We start from the raw sequence: 23,920 nt of genomic DNA on the forward strand, positions 1-23,920 counted from the left end.
TGAACTGTTGCAGTTTTTAGGAAGAGAATTTCTGTTTTCTGAGGTAACACCTCATGGAATCTCCTGACGTGGAAGGGACCCACAAGGATCATTGAGTCCAGTCTTTCCTTTGTGGGGACAAGGTACAAACTCACACCAACAAAGAGGACAGGGAAAAGAGGGGATAAACACCTCCAGAAACAGCAGAGCCCTCAGTCACTGATTAAACCAGTGTGACACCACAGGCTAAACCCTCCCAGGGTCAATCAGCAGCTCCTCACTCCCCAGTGGCTGCTGTGCTCTGCAGCTGGATCATCCCTTCTCCCATGGGAACGGATCCACTTGGACCTGCTGGGCACCTCAGAGCTCCAAAGGGACACATCCAACACCTCCCAGGGGCTGCAGCTTCCACACCTGGCCACTCAATGCCAGGATTGTAATCACTTTTTAATATCAGAAGTGGTGGAGGTGGGAGGGAGCTGCCAGCACCTGGGCAGGCAAGGGGAGCTCTGCAGTGAAGGGCCTGGAGGGACAGGACACAGGGAATGGCTCCCACTGCCTGAGGGCAGGGATGGATGGAAGATTGGGAAGGAATTGTTCCCTGGGAGGGTGGGGAGGGGCTGGGATGGAATTCCCAGAGAAGCTGTGGCTGCCCCTGGATCCCTGGAAGTGTCCAAGGGCAGGCTGGACGGGGCTTGGAGCACCCTGGGACAGTGGAAGTGTCCCTGCCCATGGCAGGGGGGTGGAATGACCTTTAGGGTCCCTTCCAACCCAAACCATTCTGTGATTCCATGAAGATGTGATTCCCATGAAACCCTGCTCCAGCAGGCCAGCACTCCCTGGAGGTGCTGTTTGAAATCAGTGGCACTGGTCCCAGCTTTGAGCAATGTGATGCTTTGAACCCCAGCGAGCTGCCAGCAGAGCTCCCAGGGGAAGCAGCTCCAGACAGGAGGGGACACGGCCTGAGCTCTGTCACCCCCATCACGGAGCTCACCCCCAGCTCTGGGGATGCTCAGGGCACCCAGGGCTGCACCTTCTGCTCCAGCCACCTCTGCACAACCACCCAGGCCATCCAGTCATGGAAAACCTCCCTAAAACAAGAGTTCCAGGACACCAACTCTTGCTGCTGGGCAGATGAGAACTTCTCCCAGCCCTCCCAAAATCAGCGCTGAAATCAGTCCCCCCACGTGTTGAATTTGATAAGGAGGATTTCCTGCAGGCCCCTGATCACATCACAAACACCTCACTGCTGCAGAGCTCCTGCTTCTCCCCCCGTGCTCAGAAGTGCCAGCAGCACTCAGATCAGGAGGGAGAGACGTCATTTTCAAGCTGTTTTCCCCAACTTCTTTGCATTTTGCTCCCCTTCTGTGGCTGAGTGACCCTTCTGTGTGCCCCTTCTGGGGCACTGCTCCTGCAGCAGCAGGAATTTGTCTCGTGGATGAAGAGCAGAGTCTCCAAGTGAGCAGCTCTTTGCAGGAGAGGCAGATGGGGAGCAGAAGGCAGCAGCTCCCCCAGGACAGGCTCTTCAATATTTAATGTGACATCAGAGCAGAGCCAAGCGAGCCCAGCTCATGCAGCGTTTTGTACAAGGCAAAGAAAGACACAGCCAGGGAAGTGTGAAAGGAAAACACCCAAAAGCCAAAGAGGAAAGTGCTAATTTGTGATTCTAAAGCTTGTACTGCAACAACTCCCTCCCCTCTGCTCTGCCCACAACGTTGATGGTTTGCTCTTTGCAAGCAGTGCTGCAGCCACCAGTGGAATGGCCAGGGTTCGGTCCTTCAATGCCTTAATTAGACAGGAAAACAATTAGAGAAGATGATTCTTTTCTAATATTCACAGGCTTCAATACAGAAAACAACCCAGCCCCACCCCATTATGTCTACTGAGGTTGTTTTGGAAGCTTGGCAGATGAAAGGAGGACATCCCAACTGGAACAGGGGCCATAAAGGAGATTTCTGATGAGATGGGGAGGTGCAACTGCTGGACAGTTATGAATCCTCATCATTGCTTATCTGGCAAAGGAGCCCCAAGGAGCAGCCACTGCCAGACACAGGCTCAGGTTCTCCAGGAAAAATTCCCACTCAGCATTTCCCCAGTGGAAATTCCAGAGCCAGCTTCTAGAATGGGCTGGGGAAGCAGAGAGCTGGGTCAGGAGATGACAGCAAACAGCTTGCACTGAGTTTTGGGGGAACAGACACAACAGGGGTGCTTGAGCCACCCCTGGCTCTGCCCATCAACATTCTAGGCAGGTAAAAACCCTGCAAAGGGCAGATTCAGAATGCAACAAACAATAGGAAAAGGTTGGAAAGGAGTAACATGAATGTGTGACAATGATGGTGCAGATGCCTGGTGGGACACACTGGAAAACAGGAGCTGCTTTTGGTGATGTGACATCTCAGGTCCCTTCCTTGTTGCTGAGAACTCCACAAAACCCTCCCAAACCAAGCCCTTCCCTCCCACCTCTGAACATTCTCCAGCTCTATCCAACTTTGGGGGAACTTCCTGCTCCTCCCAGGAGTGTCCACAGAGCAGAGTGCAGCAGCAGCTCCTAAAGCAGCCAAATCTCATGAGCAGAAGTTTGTGAAGTCTCAGTCTCTGAGTGCAGCTGGGGATGTGGAATTTTGGGGAAGAACCTACAACTGTACATAAGTGTGGCCATCCACCCTGTTTCTTTCCAGAGCATCCCTGTTCCCTGGATCATCAGGAAGCTCGTGTTGTGTCCCACAGTGCTGGGGCTCACCTTGGACCACTTCAGCAGCAGCAGCTCTGAGCCAAACCAGCTGAATCCCTTTACCCCATCTCCATCCTTCCACAGCACATCCAAGTGGAGCTTGAATTTATTAAATAACTTCAAATGTTGGTGCCAGGGAGTTTGGGGCTGTTGCAGTGCAGTTGTCAGCCGTGCTTCCTAAGCAATCCCAAAAGTGCTGCACTGCTGGTTCAGCAAGTTCCACCTTTTCACCTACTTCCCTTCATTTACATGGACAAACACATCAAATCCCACACACAGCAAGTCAAGGACGTCTTCAAAAGCAACAAAATAAAGTCTCAGACCAACAAAACCAGTCAGGTACAAATCCAATTTTAATTGTCAAGCTCACTTCTAGCTCCTACATTCAACGCAAGGATCAAAAACTACAAGTTTGAGAGTAGAATCTTATTCTATCTCCAGTTTCTGATTGTTTTGGCAGCTATCAAAAATGCCAACTTCCAAAATCCACTCATTTCAGAAGCTTTTCCCTGCCTTGCAATGCCAGGTGAACCCCACGGACAGCTCTTGACACCTTTCGGACTCAGTTCTTTGGCAACAGTTATACAGAGCATTGTGCGTATATAAAGAGCTTATAATAAAACTTCTTTTACATTCTAATTGTCTTAAACCTTCACAGAAGTATTAAAGTGCTCAATCAACTCTGAACAAACCCTCCTTCCCTAGTCAGCTACTTCCTGGAAACGCCTGCACTTAAGTCAGCAAAACCAGAAGCAAACAAGAAGAGAAAAGGCATGGAAAAATAAAATAAATCCTCTGCAGGATCATGAAAACCCCTTCTGAGACAAGAGGCCTCGAGTCTCACATCTCCCTTCCACCCAAATATTGAGACATAGGTCCAAATGTTCAACCAGTCCAAGCCAGCACAGCTTTTTTCCCCCCCTCAAGCTGTGCTGGTTTCCCATCAGTTGATTCTTTGGCCCCTGACTTCTGTAAGAACAAAAACCCTGCAGAACAGAATCCTACTGATGCTACAAAGAAAATACAAACACCGAAGTCACACCAGTGAAGGAAAATAAAAGATACAAACAAGAGTTGTGGTGGTTATTTAACCCTCTCTGCTGCCTGGATTTTCAATTCTCTCTGCAGCATTTGACACTATCTGAAATTGATCTTTCAAAAAGGCTTCAAATGGGGACATTTTTGTCTCTTCTAAGTGGGGGATGGAGGGTGCATCTCAAAACTATTTCATCTGGTAAAACCTGCAGGCCAGTCCACCCCACTGTGGCTCTGTGCCCGAGGAAATCCCACCCAGAGCCTCAAAGAGGACCAAAGCCACATTCCCTTGGGCACATCCTGTCCTTCCTCCAGCCACAGCACCCAGAACATCACTTAAACCACCCCCCAAGGTGATTTCTCCCCGTGGAGACACCAGGAATTCACCCACAGGACACGTGTGTGTTACAGCTTTACTCAGCCAGAGGATGACACCTCTGATTGCAGCTTTGCTTAAATCTTTTGACATCTGTGGGAAAAACATGTTATTTCAGCCTCAGCAGCCCTCTGCACTCCCTGGCTTCCAGCAGGTCCTGAACTGCTGCCTGTCACCTGCCCTTTTGCTGTTGACTGAAGATCAGACAGAGTTCTGCCACCTCTGAAATCCTGTCTGCCCCTGTTCCTGCACGCAGCCCTTGCTACACAGCTCGGAGTGATCCTGGCACAGAAATGACTCAAAAGCCAGGGAATTTTGGGGAAAATGTTCAGAAACCACGTTTGGGTTTGTACCTGCTCTTGTCAGACATGGCAGGAGCTGCTCCTGCTGCCCCCGAGGCTGCTGAAAGGCAAATTCCCTGCCTTGATGCACTGGGGTGGCCACCCTGACCCTGAGACTTCTCACATCAGCTTGGTGCCACATGAAGGTCATGTTTTTGCTATCTGTGACATTGTTTTGCTTGCTAAGCTGAGGGGTTTCCCCTACAATTCCCTCAGGGAAATAAAACCATGGATACAGGAACTCTCACTGCTCTCCTCCACCGAGTCTCAATACAAAGGGTTTCGTAAGAAAATGAAAAAATTAGTTCTGCACACGTGTTTGAGAGCCGTGGGCAGCTCCACAAAGATTAAATACCTTCTGAACTTCGGTGCAAATACACCAAATCTGCAGTGGCTTGAGCCTGGCTTAGCGTCAGCACAGGAGCTTTGCATCCAAAGCCTTCCTTCCTCATGGTTGGGTTGGTCTCCCTCACCATGCTGGGGTGGGAGGAAAAAACTCTGCATCATCTACTGGGCAAGCAACTGGTAAGAAACACTTCTCTGTGCTGATAAATTCATGTTTTACATTCCTCTTCCTCCCTCATTTCTACTCTTTTGAAAGTTCATCACCGAGGTCCACGATGTTCTGAACATTTTTAGCTGTGACCTGTGACGTGCCAAGCACTGAACTAAAGGGCAGCTTGTTTCACAGTACTCCAAATAAGAAAACTGACCATAGTACAAGCAAAATTAAATAAACTGAAATATAAAAGACAGCAGAAGTTAAGATTAATCCAGAAATATAATATAACATCCGGGGGGGGGGGGAACTGGAAATTAGCTACACAACAGAAACAATGAAATGACCAACAAGTACTGATTAGGTGAAAAGAGGAAAACTTTCATTGCATTCTGTACATCAAAATTAAATGAAAAATTCACATGTTGGAGCCTCGAGACAGAATGATGAAGGTCTCAAGCCACAGGAAGGAGAAAGCAAAGAAAACACCTTGAAGAAAGCAACACGTGAACAAAACCAGTAACTGAGCAGCTTCCAAAGGAATAAAAGTGACCATCTCTCAAATGAGAAAAAGCAGCACTGAAGCAGAGAACAAGTATATGGTCAGGACATGGTGGGTAACACTGACTGCACAAAACACTTGTGAATTTGGAAAGAACCAGGCCTATTTGTATATCTATGCAAAATATATACACAACTCCATATGTATATATGTACACATAGGCACTACTGTACATATGTATATGCAACCTCGACACAACTGCCCTCTGGGTGCAAGCAAAAAATGCTGCAGTTGTGCAAAACCTACAATTCTGTGTTTGATTACCCAGGAGAAATGGGAGAAAGATCCAAACTAATGCCCAAACAGCTCAAACCCAGCAGGGGTTTCATCCACAGGGCCATGAGAGCCCAGCCTCTGAATGTTCCCAGCTCATTTGCTGGGATTAAGAATTCATCCAAAACGGTGGTTTGAAGCAGTACACATGGCAACTGTTTCCAAACCCATTAATGTGAGAAAGCAGCCACCATCTCTCCTGACATCAGTGGCTCAGCACGAGGCCATCCCACCCAGAACACCAATTTGGGAATACTGGGTGCACAGGGAACTGGATTCAAAGGCCAGGCCAGGGCTGTCATTCTATAAAACAAGGGTCAGTTGCTGTTCTTAGTGTTGGGGAAGAAAAGGATGTGGTGCATTAAAAAAAAGCCACCCCCACCCTCAAACAAGGGAACACAGGACAACTCTGGATGCTCCAACCATGCAGCCAGGCTGATCTTTGGGGTTTGTGTGGTTGGGGATGTGGAAAAGTAGCATTTTTCCATAAAGCTCGTTCGCCTCGCAGCTCCAGAGAGCAGCGTCCTCTCAAGCCCAAGGCTCCCTTGGTCTGGCACAGGCCCCGTGGAGCTGTGACAGGAGTGCATTGCCAACGTCAGAGCACGGAGAAAGTGGTGGAGGAGAACCCCCCAAGGGGGTGTCTCTGCTGCTCTGCAGGCCAGGGACGCTCAGTACTCTGCATCCATGGCATCCAGGTACTTGGCCTCGATGATCCTCGGCAGCAGGTTGTACCTAAGGCAGAGCAGAGAGCGGGGCTCAGTCCCTGGTTGGGCAGCATTTTTCTCCCGGGTGAGTCTGGCCGTGACGTTCACCCAGTGAGGGGGACACAACGTGGGCACAGCAAACCCCCCCCCCCCCAAAAAAAAAAGCAAACACAGCGTTTATAAGAACTGCAGTGCCAGGCTCCCTCTGCAAGAGCCTCCTCCTTCCAGCTGGAAAGAGAACATCCTCATCCTCACAGGAGGGAAGTCACTTTCCTAGAGCTCTGTCACCACCAAGTCCTCAGGGTGACAAAAATACAGAGGTGAAGAGCCATGACTCCAAACAAGACCACCCCAGCTTCTCCACATGGAGACAGGGATTCCCTGACTTTAAATTTTTTTTTCATTTGATTTTTTTTGCAAGAACATCCTCAAAAATTAATATGTTTGGGTTAGAAAGGCACTGTGAAGTTGCTCTCGTAAATCTTGTAAATAAATAAAACTATTCACATATACACATAAATTTAAAATAAAAACCAAATAATATGTTTACAGAAATAAATAATATTATATACATCATTTTTAAAATAAGAACTAACACTACTTTCATACTACCTTATAGATTATGTACATAATACATATATACTACCTTAAATTATATACATAATTTTTAAAATAAGAACACTACTTTCATACAACTTTCACACATTAAAATCAAATTTAAATTAATTTAAAAATATTTTAAAATAATAATTTTAACTAATTAAATGTTTTATAAATGAAATACCCTATAATAAAATGCAAACTACAACTCAACAACAACCAGAACAATAAAAAAAAAGCACATTTATGTGGCATTTTCCCTTGTTTAACAAGGAAGTGACTCTTCAGCTGTTAAAATAACTCAAAAAGCACCAAAAAATCAGTTTCAGATTTCAACAGCTGTGCAAGAGATCCCAAACATCACTTATTAATGAGAAATACCAGGATCTCCTTAAACAGACCCATCATAGAATAAAATGCTTGGGAGCCACGGGAGCCCAGATAAGAGAGAACTTGGAGAGAAGTTTCTTCTGTGGGTGACCAAAAACTCATCATCCCAAAATTGTGGATCTAAGCCAGGAACTGGGAATACCCAAAGAGATCAAGTTTTCCTCCAGCAGGCTGTTTTCCACTGTAATCATGGATTTCAGTGGCTTCTCAGTATCTGTCTGAGACCACACCAGTGATCCCTCACTAATGACAGCACAAATCATGTTTCTAAAGCTGTTGGATGGATGGAAATGTGGCTTTGGGACGTGGCTGAGTTCTGGATGGGACACCAAGCCATGCCTCATTCATTTGTGTTTGATTCTTGAATTTGCCCCCTGGCTACTGTCCCATCTCCTCTTTCTCCCTTCACTTCTTAAAAAAAAAAAAAAAAAAAAGGAGACAATATATTAAATTCCTTCAACTGCCTCATCTCTTTAGAGTGCCAAATCTTTGGGAAAAAGTCATTAACTACAGAGCTCATGGATCATGGTGCTGCCTTCTTGGCTGGAGGCCACAGAAACTACATGAAGGCAAAAGAAATCAGAGGAAGGAAAGCCAAGGGCAAATTTCCATGTTGTGCCAGGCAGCAGCAGCATCTTCCCTTGGCAGCAGGGCTGATTATTCAGCTGCTGGGAAAAAACTACCCTGGAAAGAGAAATGAGTTAGCAACACAGAGGGTATAAACTGACAGCATCTTATTTACCGAAAAGAAGATATATTTGCATATTAGTATCTAGCTCTGAGTACAAAATCAGGTTTTTGAATGCATTCTTGCCACACTAATTGAGTTTTTTATACCATGTCCAACACCTGGATTTGGCTGAGTGTGCCCCACGTTTTCTGTCCTGCACTGAGCTGCAATTCCCACAAGAGCCACTCATCCAGCACTGCTCACAGCTGGAATATTTACCAGCCACTCATCCAGGCACCCCAAGTGCCACCAGTGTGAAGGGCATTACGACCAGAGGAACAATAATTTCTGTGTTTTCCAAGCCTGTTTATCTTTTAAAATCCAGCCCAAATGGCTCTGGCATGATCCTGTTGAAAGCCATGGTAGCTCTAACGTTTGCTTTTGTTTCAGAAAGGACTGGACCCCTCTTTATCAGCCAAGGAAAACATCACTGCAGGTGGTGCAGATTAACAAACTGGCAGCCCTGAATTTTGGGATCAGAGGTAAAATCTCTGGGACTGCAAGCTCAAAGTCAAGCAGATATCACTGGTGCCATGCTGGCCTAAAAATAATCAAGTGGACTGGAAACTTGATCTGCTCCTTCCAAGATCTTTTTATGGCCTCTCATTATAACCAAAGGACTGAGAGCATGAATGATTTAACTGGAGAATGATGGGCAGTGGCTACTAATGAACCCCAAGGAAGAAATTAGTTAAATTTCTTAATAATTCTCTCTCAGTTCTCTCTCTCTGTAGGATATTGTGGGGTCCTCCCAGCTTTAAACATGTATTTTGAGTCTGAATGTGGCCAGTTTCACCCAACTGATCACTGACAGGGGCATCCAGCAGTGCAGGAGGTCTGGGAGGTCACCACAGCACTGGGTAAGAGATAAGGATTCCTCTTAGGATTTTCTGCTGGAAAATCAAACTGCAAAGTGATAAGGAACATTATCAAATACCACCTAGAGGTTTGGACTATGGCTTCTCAGGAAGATCAGGCATCTCACAAGCACTAAAAAGGAGAGTTTTTGCCTCCTGGGAAGCTGGAAGAAGAGCACTTGCCAGCCCAGAACCCTCTGCACAACTCCCAGCAGCAGTGAAACCCTGATTCCTCCTCAGGCCTGAGCAGCTGGTAAAAAAACCCTCCTCATTACCCACTTCCAGGAGCTGGTTAGTCTGGAAAATGCAGAAAACCCTCCTGGACCACTCACACTTCACGCAATAGTTGGGACTGGAAGGGACCTCTGGAGATCACCCAGCCCAATCCCCCTGGAGCAGGTGACACAGGAACGTGTCCAGGTGGGTTTGGAATGTCTCCAGAAAGGGGGACCCCATGGCCTCCCTGGGCAGCTGTTCCAGTGCTCTGCCACCCTCAACATAAAGAAGTTCTTCCTCGTGTTGAAGTGGAACTTCTTGTGTTTTAGTTTGTTGCCTTTAGTCCTTGATCTGTCACTGGGCACCACTGGAAAGAGTCTGGCACCAGCCTGAGATACTTATATGGATTGGTGAGATCCCCTCTCACTCTTCCCCAGACTAAACAAGCTCAGCTCCCAGTTTCTCCTCTCCTCAGCCTTCCAGCAATCCAAGCCTGAAGACACAAGGCATGGGAGACAGGGAAAAAGAAAAGAGCCAAGCTTCCTACCTGATGGGGATCATCCCTATCATGATGAGGGGGAAGATCATCTTCATGTAAGGCAGGGGTGACATTCCAAAGCCACAGAGGATGAGGAGCTGCAGGACCTGCAGGCCTGTGAAATAGTGGATCTTCCTCTGGGGAACTCTGCGGATGTAATGGGTCGGAGGATAAGCGGTCTGGGAAGAGAAGAACCACACGTTAGACATGCAGGGACCTGAACTTGTGACAGCAGAATGGGGCTTTGGGACACCAGGGTTTGAGGGAAGTCATCCATTTGTACAAGCAATCAGGGTCCTTAAAAGCTTCAGCAGCTGACCATGGGATTTGCAGGGTTAATTCCAGTGCCTGAAACCACAGCGTGGGCAGCAAGACCCAGAGCATGACTGGGCACTGGGAGCCTGGAGAGAAGACAGGACACCCCTCAGGGCCAGGATTGCCTCTGGGAACATCTGGAGTGCAATGTAGTATCTTGGGAAGTGCAGTAATGAGATTCCCTGAGGAGGATTGGGGTTGTCAGGGCTCCCCAGGCAGAGGTGCCCGTGGGGTGTGCAGGGGGAAGGAGAGCAGATGCATCCAGGTGTTGCTCCTGTCGATGGCTCCTCCACCTGACACCCAGCTCCTCATTACTTTATAGCCTTGCAAGGCTCCAGGCTTGCCCCTGGTGCTCCCATCTCTTGGCTGAACCCCTTTAGGAGAAAACCAGGAGATGAGGGAAGTTCGGGAAGAGGCTGTGCTCACACTGCAGGGATTTTCTCAGCTCCTATAAGCCATTTTTGAGAAATAAGGGGGGGAAAAATGACATTAATAGGCTAAATATGGTGGTTTCTTTTGACAGTTCCTTGCTCATGTCTGAGCACAGGCTTTGACTCACTGTCTATACATCAATGAAGAGGATGAGCGACTGTCTGCTGGCACCAGCACAGCCTCAGTGGCTTTCAGATTGTGCCATGACTCATGAAAAGGTTTCCACAAAAGGGAGTTTTCCATATTTGAGAATACTTTTTAATTTTGCACACCAAAACCTGGAAAATTCCACACATAATTCCTACTAAAACCAGAAGTAATAAGTCGCATACATCAGTAGCTGTTCAAAAATTGACATGACATGACAAATGTGATCTTTACCCAAATTTCACAGTTTTAACCTCTGGGAATGTAATATTGGAGATCAAGACATATTAGCAAGGATGCAGAGCCAAATGTTGGGCTTATTAAGCCCTTGACCCTTGTTATATAAGAGAAGGTGAGCTGGAGATTGCTCCAGGTACCACCTACACTCCCAAACAATACATTTTTAGCACCTGTAACAGAGACAGATTTAAAAAAAAACATCTTCCAGGTTTGTTTTCAGCCCACATCACAGAGGTTTCAATAACACAAGTAATTCCATTTTGAGTATGAAAGTGTCAAACAGCACCAAAAAAAAAAAAAAAAAAAAAAAACCTGCCTGAAGCTTTGTTGGAGAAATCAAAGATCATATTTTCCTGATGTTGTGCCTATTATATTATATATTATTACTTTTTTAAATGCATGTACTCCGCAGATGACAAGACAGCACAGGGGGGTTTAAAACTCACAAAAAAAAAAAAAAAACAAACCAAAAAAACCAAAACCTCACAAAAAAATCCCAGACTGAAAAAGCAACAGTTTGAACAGCTGGGTTGCAAACACAGCTCCAGGTACCTGTTCCTTGAGCAGCAGAGCCACCCTTTCAAAGAGCTGGTTGCCATCGATGGAGGTCAGGGCGATGTAGAGGAAGAGGCCGAAGAGGACCGGCTTTGGGATCCACTGCAGGGGGAACGGGAGCAGCAGCAGCGACAGCCCCACCAGGAAATTTGCAATCAGACTTGTCAGCCGGGTCTCCTTCACACTCACAATCCTGGCAGCAGGAAAAGAGGGGTTAGGAGATGGGCTAGCACCCCAAGATCTGGAAGTGTTTTTATCCCAGTGGTTGCTCCGTGGAGGAGCAGGACACGTGCCACCAGGGAAAGGGAAACTCATCCCCACCACTGGAATCAGCACTTCTGGCCCCGTGCTGACATTGAGGAGGCAGAGCCTGGCTGGAGCCAGGCCAAGCACTTAATCCACAGCTCAAACAGAGCAGCTGGAAAAGTGCCAAATTCCCCTTCTGTAAAGCTCTACAGATCCTATCCTGAACTAAATTGCCCTCGAAACCGATTCTGTTTAGCACAATGCAGAGAAGAAAAAAAAACAAACCAGCCAAGAATCCTCTTTCTGGTCAGTAATCCTTCCCTTGCTTTACCCTGGGCACATGAAACTGGCTTCTCTCCCAAAGAAAACTCATTGACTTCTCCAGGAAATAAGGAACATCTTGGAGGGGAAAAAAAAAACCAACGAAAAAACAAAACAAAACAAAACAAAAAAAAAAAAAAAAAAAAAAAAAAAAAAAAACAGAAAGTCAGCAGTCTCCTGACAGCGAGTCAGCATCTTTGATGGATATGAGGATCTCCCTGTTTACATGGAAGGGAAAGCTGAGAGCACCACACAGGGATTCAGTCCTGCTGTGGGCAATTGCCTATTACCATGCAAAACATGTCATTAATTAATGCAAATTTCCCAGAGCTGACAGGCCACAAATTGAGCTTTTTTGAGGGGAAGACTGACAGGAAAGCAGGCAGCAGCTTTAGCAACCTGCTTGAGGGGAGGCTGCTGTGTTTTCTGTGCAGTCCAGCTAAACCTGTGAGCATCTCCTCCCAGTCTGAAAAAAAATATCAGAAACAACAGGAGGAAAGAAAACCCACATCTGTCAAGACTACTTACAAGGAGAGAAAAAGAAGATTCTTAATTTTTTTTTAGAAGATAAATCCAACAATTCAGTGGCTAAGCCAGTGAATAAATCCCCCTATTACGAGGGGAAATTTTTGTCCATAGGTTGTTTTGGTGTAATTTAGTGACCTCATTCCCTGGATGAGACCCCTCAAATTCTGAATTAACCCTATACACAAATTTCTCTGAGGATTAACACCAAAGATCTATCAAAACACACTTCCCTCCTTTGCACATGCACTGCTGGGACTTCTTAATCCTGTTATAATAATTCTGTTATTTTATAATTCTGAATAATTCTGTTCTGAAGAAGATTGAATTATTGCAATATTAAGTTGGAGAGTTTTGCTTAGAAGTAAGGTCAGGTTGAACTTCAAATCTGTTTATACCTTCAAGGAGCAAAAGGAAGCTGAGGGGATGAAGGAGCCTTCCACACCTGTATTTGGAGAGGGAGGGAAAGGGTGACAGCCCAAAGCTTGCTCTGAGGATTTGGACAACAAGGCAGAATTAACACCAGCAATCATGAGACCTAAGGAACAACAGGTACCACAAACAGCACACAAAATCCTGAGAACAACACTGGAATTCTTCTGTGAGTAGTGGGGCAGGTCCTACAAATAATCCAGGACTACCAGGACAGGGTGCACAGAGGTGTTAACCTTTAAGTAACCTTCCAACAGGTTTAAACCACAGCTTTTCTCCTTCCAAACAGATTTTCTTGGATCTTTTTGCAAGTCTCCTACATCCAAGGGGTCCCTGCCAGTGCCTAGAGAAGCTGAGGGAGAGCAGAGTGCTTCACTCTTGCCAGAGTTTGGCATCTTTCCCACTGGCTCCAGGTCTGGATCACCACAGAAGTGCTGGAGATGAACAGAGCCAAGCAGCTCAAAGTGCAACTGGAAGTGCTGTGCCAGAGCAATTCCAGTCTGGCCACTCCAGAGATGCCAGAACCATGATGAGTCTCCGTGGTGCCTCAGAGAAGGAGGAGTTTAAGGATGCACTGATTTAACCTCGTCCAGGTACAGCAGGAGTTCCTCCAGCACCAGGTCAGCCACACAAGAAGAATTTCTGCTATTTCAGACAGAGATCTCTCCTCCTGCTGGGGAGGCTCCTGCCCTGCAAGCACACACAAGTCTGCAAGGGAAGTCATGCAAGTGGAAGAGCTCAGGAACAAAATGAGCTACAAAACCACATTTCAATCAGATGCAAGGCTGCAAGAACAAGCTCAGAGTGGCAGCCCTTAGGTAAGAGATTTCTGAAGTTCATGGAATTTTCTGCAGCCATCTCTCAGGGATGCAGCAATCACAGCACTGTGTTTGATCACAGGCAGGATGTACTGCAATTGCTGCCAGCTCCTGCTAATGCCACTTATTAGTTTGGAATATTTTATCAGAACATAGCTAAAATTGCTCGTAATTGGCCAAACATGGTATTTTTAAAACTGATGTTCCCAGCCTTAGATTGGTCTTCTGCTAATTCTAGCACCTCATTTCCAGAATATCACAGTCACATTAAGTCAACAGAGGAATCCTTGATTTCCACGTGTTCAGAATCTGGTTTGGCCCTTGAGGAAACAGCTCCAGAAAGTCTGTGCTGTGATGGAAATGAAGTAATTAATGGAGATTAAAGAGCATAATCCAGGCTCATTTCCCCAAAATCCTCTAAATATGGCTAGCATGGGATTAGCCATTCCTGAACTTCTCCAAGTAGGCAACAAGAGCCTGTTTGCAGATTGCCACAGGAAACGTAAATCGTTTCTCTACAGGGGAGAAGAAAATTTTGCTTTTGCTGTGACAGATCTTTATCCTTGTTTATATCATCATCCTGTGGGAGCTTTGATTTGAGTGCAGGCAAGGAGCCTGCCAAGGGAGACAGAGCTGATTCTCTAATTGAGCTTCATTTCTTTTTCAGCAGAGCTGGCTAAGAGGGGAAAAAAATAAAATAAAATAAAATAAAAAGATGACTACATTGCTTGGAGCCCCATGTTCTAGCCCCAGTGCTTTGCAGAGAACAAAAAGCTTTGGTCTCAAAGGGAGTTCAAAGCACTAGGAAACCCTCATTCCCTTTTTCACTCCCAGTATCCAGTTCCCAGATTTGCCTCCAGCAGAGCAGAGCTGTGCCATGAGGGAACACCCTCAGGGAGATCAGGGCAGCCCTCAGCCCGTCCAGGATAACCACTGGAGCTGTATTTAGGTCAGAGTGGCCAAAAAGGCTCTCTGGCTTTATTTTTTTTTTGGATAGCTGGGTGAAGGAGGAGAGGAGAAGTGCAGGAATTAGTTCAGGCAGGGGACTTGGCTTTGCGAAAGCAAAGCCAGAATACAGAATCAAGACTGGAAAAACAGGAAAAAGATGCACTTGGATATTAAAAGTGACAACAGGAGACGCAGGAGGGAGGTTTGGCACATGGGTTTCAAAGTGTGAGTTCTGCATCTCTCAAAGAAACAGAGAGTGGAGGTATCCCAGAGCAGATCATGGACATGAGGAGCAAGAGCACTGATTAAAACCCTACAGAATTCAAATTTCAAAGTTGATTTTTTTCTTTAAATAGGGTTAACATTTATTCAAGAGAGATACAGTTGTGGAAACAACCAATAGCAACATATCCTAATGGGAATACAAACCCAAGGGACTGATCTCCCAGGAAAAGATCTGTGAAGAGTTACAGGGAGCAGCAGAACTTAGCAATTTCCAGATGTGAAAGGTGAAATCTGTCCATCCCTGACCCAAAAATCAGCTGTGCCTGGCTGGGCTGGGCCATTTGGCACCAAAACAAGCATGAAGGCAAGACTGAGATTAGGACAGACCCACTCCATCCCCCAAAGTCAATGATCACTTAGGCTCACCTTCATAAATGGCAATGCAGAAAATGGCAGGACAATTAAAACTAATGGTATGTGAGTGGAAATTACCACTCCTGTGGCAAAAGCACTCAACTGCAACAGACTGAGGTCAAATGGGCCAGATCTGCTCCAGAGCAGAGATTGTTTCATGAGAAAAAGGTTTTTAATTCTTTTTTTAATAGGTTTGTGATAAGAATGCATTGCTCAATTCAGAGCAGCCATAGAGTTGGTCTTAAATAGAAACCCATGACCCAGCCATGGCTTCGCACTTGTTTTTGTTTAAAACCCAGAGAATTTAAGCATCTCCTTCCCAAAATGTGGTGGGAGATGTTATGGGAGCTCTGAAATAATGGTGCATTTTTCCTCCACTTCGTAATAACCACCAGACAGGTTTCAGGCAGTGAATCAGCTTTGGATTCTTTCTGGGGAAAGCATCCGGAGAGATCCGGCCAAAGCATCTCCTCAGCTTTCCACAAGGCTGAAACTGAAAATGGCCTTGGCTGACTTTTCCAGAGGAGAGTTTGCAATGGAGTGGGTGGGATCCCTGTAGGATGCTGCCACTGGCCAGAGCATGAATTTGAGTGCTGGAGTGAAGGGGACAAAGCCAAATCAAGATTCCCTGGGAGCACCTTCCCGTCACTTTCATATCTGGAATGCAACACCCAACACCCCAACCACGCAAACCCACTGTTCCCAAAGGATTGGGAAGCCACCAATGAATCCAAAGAGATCTACTTACGTCTCATAGATGTGTCCACTCTCCACCCTCTCCTCCACGTAGGCCAGGGCCCGGACATGCATGGGGGAATGCGGGAAGGCCGCGTGGATCCAGGGCAGGCCAAAGACCGACAGCCCCGTGTTGATCAGTGCCACCAGCAGCAGGTCCCAGTGATAGGCTGTGCCCTTCACCAGCCTGGAACGAGGGGTTGGGGACAGCAGTTACACCTGGTTACACCTGGTGCAAACCCTACAGAGGCTGCCTATGTTGAACACACACAGAGATTTCACACCTCTGGATTTACCGCGTGCGTGGTGCCAGCACTAAGGAGTGAAATGTGATAGTTTGCTCCCCAAAGCTCTTGTCATCTGGAAAGAACAACTCTGAGCAGAAAGGCAGCCCACTAAAGTAACAGCCCATGAAAATTTCATCAGCGTTTTTCTCCTACATTTATTGCAGAGTCTACACAAAATCCATGTGTGTGTTTGCTCGCAGAGTCCACAGAGGGAGTGGATAAAATCCTGAGCATTTGTTGTCAAAGTACTGACGCTGAAGTTTCTGGTTTGCAACCCTCATCTCTCTCCTTCCCCACGAGCAGAACACGTGCTTGGTATGCTGCAGTAATCCCCTAATTATGTAATTGCTACTGCATGATAAGAAAATGGGACAGGAATTCATTAAACTTCAGCTCCTCCTTGGTAGTCACAGAATCATGGAATGGATCACAGAACAGTTTGGGTTGGAAGGAACCTTAAAGATCATCCAGTTCCAACACCCTGCCATGGGCAGGGACACCTTTCACTACTCCAGGCTGCTTCAAATCCCATCCTACATCTCCTTGGACACTTCTAGGGAGGACAGCCACAGCTTCTCTAGGCAACACATTCCAAAAGGTTGGTAGCCAACCAAGGAAATTTGCCCCTAAGTTCATCAAATGCTGCAGAGCCTCCCTGTTTTATTTTTTAGGGGACGGGGAATCTGACAGCCTTCACTGAGGAGTATGAGCACACCCACTGTGCAGAAAGCAGCATCAAGATTGAACTCACATCTACTTTAACCTTGAAATTTTTTCCAAGGTCTGCCGTTTTCCTGAATATTCCTATCTTGTACCAACTGCTGAGATATTATGAGTAAAGTTTAGAAAAAAAGCTGGGGAAGGATTCAGCCCTCAGACCTTAAACCCTCACTGAAATGTCTAAGGCTGTATCTCTGCCACTGGAGCACTTGACATCCTCACACAACACGAGGGATCAGCTGAATTCTCTCTGGGCACCACCAGCTGGAAAGGCAGCATCATTTAGATGTGTCAGTGCCACCCAAACAAGCTCCAGTGAACACCTCAGCACAGACTTGGAGCCATCCACGATGCTCCTGGACACGAGGCACACAAAGATCAAAGCCATTGTTTGGGCAGCAGAAATCTTGGGTGGGGCTTGTTTTGGGACAAAAGCCTGCTCCCACTGGGAGTGTCCCCCTCCATTGACTGAGGAGGCTGTGGGGTGAGTGGGTCAGGTAGGTGTCTACCCTGCAGTGCCTCTGGAAGGTGCTGGCAGGAAGGGTGGGATTGCAAACGCGTTTCCTGCGTTGGCTCACGCTTTGGAAACACAGCCCCTGCTCACGTGCTGATTTCTCTGAGCAAAGGCACCTTCAGCACCCTCGGGGTCATTGTTTGTTGTCCTCCCCATTCTTTTCAGAAGGCTTTAAGGACATCAGCCTCTTGGAATTAATCCAGAGGAGGCCACTAAGATTATCGGAGGGATGGAGCACCTCTGCTGTGAGGAAAGGCTGAGAGAATTGGGATTGTTTAGCCTGGAGAAGAAAAGGCTTTGGGGTGACCTAATTGCAGCCTTCCAGGACCTGAAGGGAGCTACAAGAATGATGGGGAAAGATTTTACAAGGACAAGGGAAAATGGACTCAAACAAAGAGTAGATTTAGGTGAGATATTAGAAAATAATCCTTCCTTGTATGGTTGTTGAGGCCCTGGCACAGGTTGCCCAGAGAAGCTGTGGCTGCCCCACTCTTGGAAGAGTCCAAGGCCACATTGGATGGGGATTGGAGCAACCTGGGATGGTGCAAGGTGTCTGTGATGGCACCACAAACAGATGGTGTCAAGTCCTTGTTTTTACATCTCTAAAAATCCCTGCCCCAACACCTGATCAGCTCAGCCCTGTACCGAGGTGCTCTGAAAAACACTCTGAAAAACTCCAAAGATTATTTTATATTCCTTAAAGACATTCTAGTGGAAAATACCAAAAGTGAAGAAGAAATTCATCTTAGCCAAGAGATGACCCATTTACATACTGATTTATGCAACACTTAAAGGGATATAATAGAGATAAGAGGTGGTCAAAGGAAACTAAATTAGTGTAGCTGAATTTGAGCTTGTCTCCTCTCTCCTAATACTGTGTCACTCCAGCTACAACATGGAGAATGCTAATGGGTATTATGCAAGGAGAGAACCCTCCCACGCATCACATTAGCAAAAAATCCTCAGAGACATGGTAGTTTCCCTGGAAAAAAAGTCATCCACGTTCATTCTTGACATCACATCTGATTGCAGTTGGCACAAAAACATCAGAGGGAATATTTTAATAGTGCAATATCTCAAGTTTGCACATAAGTGAGACTTGGACATATTGTATTATTGCACTTCCACCTTTTTTTCAGTTGGAATTTGCCAACTCCAAACACTCCTGATGCTCAGCTGCAGCACATTGTGCTACAACATTTATGTAGGTCATTGACTTCTCATTTTTCAAGAAATTCTCTGTACTGCAAGAGCAGTGCAAGTGTCCACATGTGTCAGACACTCCCTAAATACCTTGAGGTGCATCCAAAGACCTCAAACTGTACAAAATATCCACTTCACATTCACTACGTCACCTCTTGTCTCCCAAACTCTTCCTGAAAAATGCCTTGAGAGTTTTAGGTGACAAACAATGGTGTTGGGCAGAGAGCAAAGAAGAAACAGGTTGAGGTGATGAGCTCATTGAGGATTCACGGATTTGGCTCACCTCCACAACACCGGGCTTTGGGGCTGGTGAGGAGTTAAGCAGCAGAGTTACCTCCACCTGTGACAACAGGAATTCTTAGAAACACATCCTGAATACATTTCTGACGTTCAGACAAGCTTTGGGCTAGCAGTGGTGGTGACAGACCCAGGGACATCCCTCCACAGAGGGAAAAGCAGCACCGCAGGCGTTACCTGTTCTCCGGGGCGTTGGCGAGGGACGCGACGATGTTCTGCTCGATGAAGAAGAGCATGGAGAGGAGAAATCCCAGTCCCATGGCGCTCATCACCGACCCGATGGACAGGGACTGCACAGGGGCCAGCACAAACAAGCTGTCAGAGGCGTTGTAGTTAAATTTGGACACTGCAAAGAGAAGGGGAAGGACGTTAGGAGGCACCTTCTTATCCAACCACCAACGTTTTACCCACACCACAAAGTACTGGGAAGCAAGCAGGAAGGCAGGCGTGATGCTCTGGCATGTGGAAGCCTGGAGGCCATGGAAGATGGCTCCATCTGGCTGGTTTGGTTTATTTTTTTCCTCCATCCACTTACGACTTGGCTGCCATCCTGATGGGACAGACCACTGCTAGTCCTAGTGAGGCATTACAGAAATTGGAGCAAAACAAAAGAGGGAAACTTGTTTTCCACAGATGCAACATGTTTTTAGATGAGGAAGCCGTTATTTCTAACCAGCACCATAATGCTCAGCTCATCAACCCACAGAGGCATTTGAGAACTTCCTCATCTCCAACAAGCTGTGCAAAGCATTTTAGTATAAAATCTAAATCAAAACTGCTGCCATTGGAAGCAATCCATGGCTAGGGATAAATCACACATGGCCACACAACATTTTGCAATCCAACTGGATGGAATGGTCATCACAATTAAAAAAAAAAAAGCCATTTCTTATTTGTTTCCATACATTTCCTCACATCACCCGCTCACGTCACTGCAGGACAATGCAATTCCTGTCCCCATTATCGCTTCCTGATATGGAAAAGTTGATCTATCTGGCCAATGAATGGTGTCTCATTTTTAGATTTCCTTGTGTAACTTAGAGCTGCCCAGATGCTCTGCACCATTTCACCTAAATTAGGAAAACAAACTGGAGACAAAGAGGACAAACTGGGATGACCAACTCCATGTTGATATGACTGGCAACAACCCTTCCTGCCTGCTGATTACTCTGCCCTTTGTTCTTTGCCAGAAATTGGTCATCTCCCTAATTGTGACACACACCTCAAACTCATTGAAAAGACACATCTGGAAAATTTTTCTTGCCCCAGCCTCATTTAATCAGGGTTTTGAATGACATAAATCTAATGGTGAGGAAATCTGAGCCCTTGGAGGGCGGTACACACAGTATTTGTGAAATTATATGGAAGAACTTTATTTATTAGCAAAACTCTTCTAGGATTTCACTTCTCTCTTTCATAAATCCCAGTATTACAGATAACAAAACAAGAACTTACTTTCAATTTCCTTGAAGATATAGGAACCCACAACAGAGAAGGTCAGGACTGAAATGGGTAAGGCACAGTCGGACAGAATTTCACGTACCCTCGCGTGCAAATATGGGCTGCAAAAGACAAAAAATTCCCATCAGCATCCCACTGTCAGGACAACCCAGACAACATTTAATGCTTTAGAAGTGAAAATTCAGTCCCATCTTGCAATTCTGAAGAGATACTTGGAGTGACGAATTAGTCTTTCACTCAGCCCTAAATCTTCTGGAACCTACACAGCCTTTGAAGGTTGATGAATGCAGAAGCAAAACACAAAGAAACAAGAAAATAAGATGCAAGCTAGAAAAAAAAAAAAAAGGCCTGCAAGCACCAATTTGTGTCTCATTTCCACTTTATGTTAATTGCTTCCTGCATCTCAAATGAAGAGTTTTAAGAGCAATAGGAGCAAACCCCAAATTAGAGTCGGTGTTTGAGTCCCAGGAGCACACTGAAGGTACATTCCCAGTAGACCTCCCTGCACCATCAGGAATTTTTGCCCAGCAAAATGGTTCAATGCCTGTTTGGAGGGAGATACAGGGATTCCAATGTGAATTGGGAACCCAAAGGTTTTTTAGAAAGTCCCTTGTGAGGTCAAACTGAAGGCAGAAGGGCATCGTCCACTGAGCGAACATTTTGTTCTGCTGGGAATATTTTCCAGGTGGCCCTGGCAAGTTCATCCCTGCCTTTGGCTTCCACCTGATTTTCTTGGGTTGCAGAATTGGTGAGGCTGCATCTTGAGTGCTGTGTCCAGTTCTGGGCCCCTCAGTTTGGGAAGGATGTTGAGATAATTGAGCACATCCAGAGGGGACAACGAGGCTGGTGAGGGTCTTGGAACACAAACCCTCTGAGGAACAACTGAGGGAGCTGGGGGTGCTCAGCCTGGAGAAAAGGGGACTCAGGGGTGACCTTATCACTCTCTACAGCTCCTGAAAGGTGGTTGTAGACAGGTGGGAGTTGGTTTCTTTCACCAGACAGCAACTGACAGAACCAGAGGACACAGTCTCAAGCTGCACCAAGGGAAATACAGGTTGGATAGTAGGAAAAAGTTTTTCACAGAATGCGTGATAAAGTACTGGAGTGGTCTGCCCAGAGAGGTGGTGGAGTCACCATCCCTGGAAGTGTTTAAAACAAGCCTGGATGTGGCGCTGGGTGCCAGGGTTTAGTTGAGGTGTAGGGTTGGACTCGATGATCTTGAAGGTCTCTTCCAACCTGGTCAATCTGTGAATTAAGATCTAAGCTGTTAATGACTCCCTCAGAGAGAACATGAAATAACGAGCAGTCTGAGCTCTAAACAAACCTTTTCTTGAACTGATAGAGGGTGTGGCCGAGCCAAAGGGTTCCCAACATCAACATGAGGCTGAGGACGGCGGTCTCACGCCCGTAGTGCCCGTCGTGAGTGCAAGTCTGGTTCTCGCTCACTGAGGAGTTCATCAAGAAGGTGGTGTTGATGCCGAGGCCTGGGATAGCATCAGCCTGTGATTTTCCATCTCCTGCGTGCTCATGGTGGTAATATTTCTTAAAAACTGCACAAACAACCAACAGGCAAGCGTTAGGAGAGGAATGTGACAATCAAAGCAAGTAAAATAAAGTGGGTTTCTTGCTTGACCACGAAGTATTAACTTTATGCTTCACCAGCTCTGCCTCTCAAGCCTGCAGAGAGAAATCAGAGCTGTTGCTCGTAGGAAGCCAGTGCTTCACAAATTGATTTTTCACTTACTTTAACAGGTAGGAGTTAAATTAATCTAAAAAGCAACACTGCAAGGACTTCCAGTGCTAATTATGTGGTTTTGTTCCCAACACTGGAAGCACTGCTGTTAGATACACATATAAATATTTCTATCTAGACACCTGCTTTCAGCAGCCTGGTAAACAAATTCCATCAGGATTCTCTGGAAACACTAAGAGCAGCCAGGCTGCACAGATCCTTAAGTGGATTACACAGTGTACACTAATTATTTTCCTTCCAAGGCTAGTCCAGAATTTAGAGGTAAGTGTTGATGATATGCAAAACCTGGCAGAACATTTAAATTTACAATGCAAATTAGAGTTACAGGCCTGAAGTAAACCTGCACAAGCAAAACACCCAGTAAAGCCCCTGGAACTGTCCACAAATGTTTTAGATCAGCTCAAAGGCATTTATATAAGGAATGGACAGCTGTAAAGACCCTCTTGCTCTTAAGCATTTACTGTGTTCCCATTTCTATGTTGCTGGCTGGCTCCAAGTGTATAAATATGGTTTTGGGATAATTTTGGCATCATTTAATCTCTTTGGGGAAGAATAGCCTGAAGGAGCAAGTACAACCAAAAGATGGGAGTTGGGCTTTGCAGCCTCAGTGTTCCCACAATATCTGCTCAAATGGCAACATGCAGCATCCACACTTCCCTGTACTCATGGGAAATACAGGAGCATGGAAACCACCACGTCAGAGCTTTGCAGTCTCACTACCTTTCTTCATTTTGGTCAAAATACCCCTGCAAACTTTGCATAGAGAACTTCAGGGCAAGACCATCCTCTCTAGGAAAAACACAACCACTTGAAGCTTAGGTTAAAATGCACCTCCTAACATTTCCCTCACTCTCAAATAATAATCTGGGTTCTGAAAGCCCCAAACACTTCAGCTTTTCCATCTGCAGTGGCCACAGGGAAAGCAGGGAAGACAAACTAATGCTGAATATTTGAGAAGAAACTTTGAATGTTCTTGTGCAGCACAACTGGTATTTGCAACCACTTTGAGTCTGGCTGAAGCCCAGGTTGTGCTACTGCTGCTTTGGAGCTCATCCCAGTGTAAAATGCCCCGAGTTCAGCCAAGAAGCCATTTGAAATGCAGTAATGATCTTTCTTGCACCATCTTTGGAAGGATTTAAAGGTGCTTTAAAAGGAGTCTGGGCATTCCACAAGTGGATGAGGTCAGTGTGGCACGGAGGCTGCAAGAGACATTCAATACATCTGTACATAAATTTAAACATCACAGAAGGTTTACAGTTCAAAATTTAACTTCTCAAAATGCACTAAGAGCAGCCAGGAGCAAGGAGATCACCTCAAAACTCCAGAAAGGTTCCCCCAGTGAGGAGCAATCCCATCCTGACCCTGGTCCAGAAAGGTTCCCCATCGCGTGCAGTGGAAGAGGCTCTGCTCTCCTTTATTTCCTCCCTCTGGGCTCCAGCTGCCTCAGCCCTGGCAGGACACACACACCTGCTCTGCAAACAGGTAAAACTGGGGCCAAGGG

General features: G+C 46.2%; 1 protein-coding gene across 4 annotated transcripts in view; it reads right to left on the minus strand.

Annotated features, from left to right (window-relative positions):
• Nucleotides 1-3,045: 3,045 nt before the first annotated feature.
• SLC4A11 (solute carrier family 4 member 11) overlaps nt 3,046-23,920 on the minus strand; it is a 67,504-nt gene continuing 46,629 nt past the window's right edge. For 2 of the 4 annotated variants that reach the window (XM_053940325.1, XM_053940323.1), the window contains 8 exons: nt 21,991-22,216; nt 20,661-20,767; nt 19,383-19,551; nt 16,198-16,371; nt 12,052-12,165; nt 11,518-11,713; nt 9,841-10,010; nt 3,046-6,528 (listed from right to left, as the gene is read on the minus strand). In XM_053940325.1, coding sequence (XP_053796300.1) covers nt 6,465-6,528; nt 9,841-10,010; nt 11,518-11,713; nt 12,052-12,165; nt 16,198-16,371; nt 19,383-19,551; nt 20,661-20,767; nt 21,991-22,216 — 1,220 coding nt within the window. In that variant the 3' untranslated portion in view covers nt 3,046-6,464. The remainder of the gene's footprint in view (nt 6,529-9,840; nt 10,011-11,517; nt 11,714-12,051; nt 12,166-16,197; nt 16,372-19,382; nt 19,552-20,660; nt 20,768-21,990; nt 22,217-23,920) is intronic. The other 2 variants (XM_053940327.1, XM_053940326.1) reach the window with 1 other exon arrangement.

Source organism: Vidua chalybeata, chromosome 4 (genome assembly GCF_026979565.1).
Source record: "Vidua chalybeata isolate OUT-0048 chromosome 4, bVidCha1 merged haplotype, whole genome shotgun sequence".
NCBI classification, from domain to species: Eukaryota; Metazoa; Chordata; class Aves; order Passeriformes; family Viduidae; genus Vidua; species Vidua chalybeata.